Source organism: Parasteatoda tepidariorum, chromosome 2, assembly GCF_982258835.1.
Source record: "Parasteatoda tepidariorum strain Cologne lab strain chromosome 2, Ptep-v5.0, whole genome shotgun sequence".
NCBI classification, from domain to species: Eukaryota; Metazoa; Arthropoda; class Arachnida; order Araneae; family Theridiidae; genus Parasteatoda; species Parasteatoda tepidariorum.
In genome coordinates this window covers 28,627,435-28,631,779 of record NC_141756.1, presented here as the reverse complement: position 1 = coordinate 28,631,779, position 4,345 = coordinate 28,627,435, and the positions used below count along the sequence as shown (strand labels likewise).

The window sequence follows — 4,345 nt, the reverse complement described above, 5'->3', positions numbered from 1 at the left end:
CATCAGAAAATCAAACACAAATTATCTATAATAAGTGAATACATTAACCCGAAAATCTGATTGGTTTCTTTCACAATAATCTTTATTTTATTGTTGAAACATATTATATCACTCTTTTAATACTTGTCTCTTGAATGTGATCAATCAAGTGTGAACATATTTGTTTATTACTGCATTTTGATCGCATTGCGATCGTTTTGATTTATTCATATATAAATACAACTCTCATTTTCACACAGTACAATCGTTTGAACATTCTAGCAATCAATATGATCGCTCAGGTAATAATATTTCAACTTTTGTATTATGTTTCCTTCTCACATTGTTTCAAGTTTGAACATGGCAGAAATTTCAGTACTTATTATTTCACTGTATTTTAATTTCGGATTTAAGATTTGAAATATTCTATATGAAACTTTTATGGTTATTGATTGTAGCATTTCAAATTACTGAAACAAAATAATGTGTAAAATATTTAATTATTTATTTCACTTAATCCCTTGATGCACATTAAAATAAATATGTCTTTTATATATTTTTTTCTGATGCCCTAAAAACAAGCAAAGATGTATTTTGGTATTTTTTTAAACATAAAAAATCTAATAGTTACTAAAAAAATCCATTAGATTGTTTGACTTATATTTGTACTAAAATATAAAATCCAAAAAATGAGTTTAAAAACAAGCAAAAATTTCATTCCTACTCAAAAATGTATCAATAATTGATTTTGTAAATTAAATAAATTTCAATGATGAATAAATGTTTCTCTAAGTTCTATTTAATTACAAATGAGAATTACTAAGTTCTATTTAATTGAAAACTTGAAATGATTTTAACTTTAGCGCAGAAGAAGACACCGGTAATTCATACTGTAATTCATAACCATAAATTATAAAAATGCTAAATACAATATTTTTTTACTTATTTTGTTAAATTAATACAAAAAAAATAATTTTCTATATATTTTCGTTACCAAAATTGCATAAATTATAATCACTGATCAATTTGAAAGTTAAAATGCAGAGAATAAAATACAAAGAATAAAATAAATTATATAAAGGTTATACTTATTTAATAATTTTTTCCACACTTTTAAAATTTTCATTCTAAAATTATGATAAAATGAACGGCAGCAGTCTGTCCATTCAATTAAGAGTAAAGTTTACGGTAGAGAGCATTTTTTTTTTTACGTTTACAGTTTTGAAACCGTTTACAACTGGTATGAATACAAAAATTCACGTTTTTTTAAAACATTTACAACTAGCATGGTTTCAAAACCCTAAAAAAGAATTTAAATGAACATTGGAGATAGTTTAACAGCCTTATGGCGCTGTCATCTATGCGTGAATGAGAGTATCGTATTCTAATAGCCCAGGGTCACAAATAAGAGAGCGTAGGACACTGGAAATTTTTCATGTGATGAAAGTAATATTTTGATGTCATCGTTGGGGCTCAAACCCCAAGAACTGTTGATCATTAGATTGAGTTATTAGCCCTCTCTGCTATATAAGAACCCATCTGCAAGGAACAGAGTTGTTTCATTAAATGGGTCTAGTTGATGCGATGAATTCTAGTTGCTTAAACGTATTAGGAACAGTTAATAAACAGTTTTTCTCGCAGTCAGCAGTTTGAATACTATATTTATGATAATTTGACTGTTTTGTTTGAATATAGTAAAGTAACAATTACATAAATTGTTATTTAACTATTTTTTTCCGAGAAATTTCTAACAGTGCAGAATGTTTTTCGATAAATTTGAAGCATTTATACATTATATAGGTACATTATTTTTCAAAAAAATTTGGATCAATTTAAAATTGAAAAAAATTGGAAAAAATTGAAAAATTTTGGAATGATTTGATTCAAAATTTCAAATAAAATACATCACAATTTTTCTTCTAAGTTTTTGAATAAGGTATCGTATGTCATTTATGGAAAATAAGTCTTTCAATAAATAAATTTAAAGAAAAAAAAGTAATTTGATATTAAGTGAAAGAAAACTATAATACTTATGGAATGACAGTTCAGTTATTTTTTTTTTCATTTTTACCCTATTATTTAATCTTATTAAAGATGCACATTACCATCTAAATGAGAAAGAATATGGAAAAGTAAAAATGTATTGAACAATTTTATTTCAAAGGTTCAAATGCCTTTAAAGTGTGTCTTAGTTTGATCAAAATTATAACAAAAGATTTCAATGATATCCTGTAGTTGGTTAGTCATAATTTCTTTTCTTTTTTTGTCGAATTTCAGTTAACTTCTAAAAAAAAGATTCCAGTTATATCCTGTATCCTGTAGGTGGAAGATCATAGATTTTTTCTATCAAATCCATTAGTTAACATGTAAGAAAGATTCAAGTTATAACGCATCTCTGAGTTATAGAACTTGAAGTGAGAAGTTATAGTTTTCTTTTATCGAATCTATGATTCTAGGAAAGATTTTAGTTTTATTCAGTAAGTGTCAGGACATAACATTCTTTTATTGAATCTATTAATTTACTTCTACCAAAAATTCTAGTTATATCAAGTAAGTGGAAGGTCAGAGTTTTCTGTTATCAAATCTATTTATCGAATTGAATCTATTGATCAGATCTATTTATCGAATCAAATCTATTGATCAAATTTCGAATCGAATCGAATCTGACAGTTTACTTCTATGAAAGATTCTAGCTATATTCAGTAAGTGGGGGATCATTGTTTTCTTTTATCAAATCTTTTAGTTAACTTCTACGAAAGATTTGAGTTAACTAGTAGATTCGACAAAAGTCCAGTATGCTAGATATTAAAGGTTTCTCTTATAAAATATCTTAATTAACTCCTACGAAAGATTCTAGTTATATCCAGAAAGTGGGAGGTAATAGTTTTCTTTTATCGAATCAGCCATATTTTTTACGGTTTTGTAAGACTGTTTGTCCCAGTAGATCACCGAAATCAAACATCACTGGTTGATGACAGTGAGCGGTTGGGTAACCGCTTTCATCAGCCTGCTAAGGGACAGAGGATGTGTGGTATCGGTCCTGATTGAACTGTTATCTCGCAAAGTGATTGTTTTCAAGTGTAGAACGTCGGGCTTCCAAAGTGGGGAGCCATCCTCTTGCCGATTTCGTTTGTAGTTTGCTGGTTGGGAGTTCAAAGTTTCTTTTTTATCGAATCTATCAGTTAACTTACACAAAAAGATACAAAATATATTTTGTAGGTGAAAGGTCATAAGTTTCACAATCGAATCTATTAGTTAACTAGTACAAATGTTCTAGTTATATCATGGAAGTGGGAAAACATAGTTTTCCTTCATTTTTCTATCGAATCTATTCGGCTGTATTTCACAATTTTTGTCAATCCAAGAATTCGTATATTAATTTTTAAATATAACTTTTTAAAAACAAACTTTTGTCACTTTCAGGTATTTCTTCTGACTGCTTTGGCAACTATTTCTCTTGCCCACCTGCATGAGGTAAGTTCAATTTAATAAATATGGGTATTCTTAAAAACGTTATGTGTATACAGAAATATAACTGATCGCAAATTTTGAACGTTTTCAAATATTTAACATTCCTTTTGAACTAATCCCTTATTAATGCTTTATTTTGATAAGTAACCGGCATTGAAAAGTCTGCCCTATATTGAGTTCGCGGATTTTGAGTTTACGAATGTATTTATTAAGCCCTGCGTACTACATTTATAAAATTGAGTCATTCATTTTAAGTTTCTCATTGATGCATCTTTCAAACATAACATTTCGATCAATATATTTTTTAGTGCATAGATTTTAGAATTTGTATCAATTTCAGCCCATTCACCATGCACCAAAACCATACAAATTTGGATATAGTATCAAAGACAAACATGGAGAACAACACAGAGAGGAATCCGGTACAGGAGGACACGTGACTGGCAGCTACGGGTTCACAGATGATAGAGGCATCAAAAGACAAGTAAACTACGTTGCTGACCATGCTGGATTTCGAGCTCAGGTCAAGACCAACGAACCTGGAACCGCTAATCAAAATCCAGCTGCCGTTCAATTGATTTCCGATGCCCCTTACACCGGTGGTGAAGGATATTTGGGTGTCCCTGCAGCAACAGCCGGATACGGACTTGGTGGTCTAGGTTACGGATACGGAGGACTTGGTGCAGGATATGGTGGAGCTTATGGTGGATATGGCGGAGCTTATGGTGGATATGAAGGGGCTTATGGTGGATACGGAGGAGCATATGGTGGTTATGGATTAGGCATCTTAGGTGGTTTAGGCTACGCCAGATATGGATATTAAATCATGTAATAGTTATGTTAATTAAGATACTTGAAAAATAAATATTTTGAATTATTGAATTTTTCTTTTTAA

General features: G+C 29.6%; 1 protein-coding gene across 1 annotated transcript; it reads left to right on the top strand.

Moving 5' to 3' along the window:
- The first annotated feature begins 217 nt into the window (after positions 1–217).
- Positions 218–4,345, top strand: LOC122270092 (uncharacterized). Its single transcript, XM_043046201.3, has 3 exons — positions 218–281; positions 3,403–3,453; positions 3,791–4,345. Exons 1-3 carry the CDS (start codon positions 270–272, stop codon positions 4,271–4,273), a joined length of 546 nt encoding a protein of 181 aa, XP_042902135.3. The 5' UTR covers positions 218–269; the 3' UTR covers positions 4,274–4,345.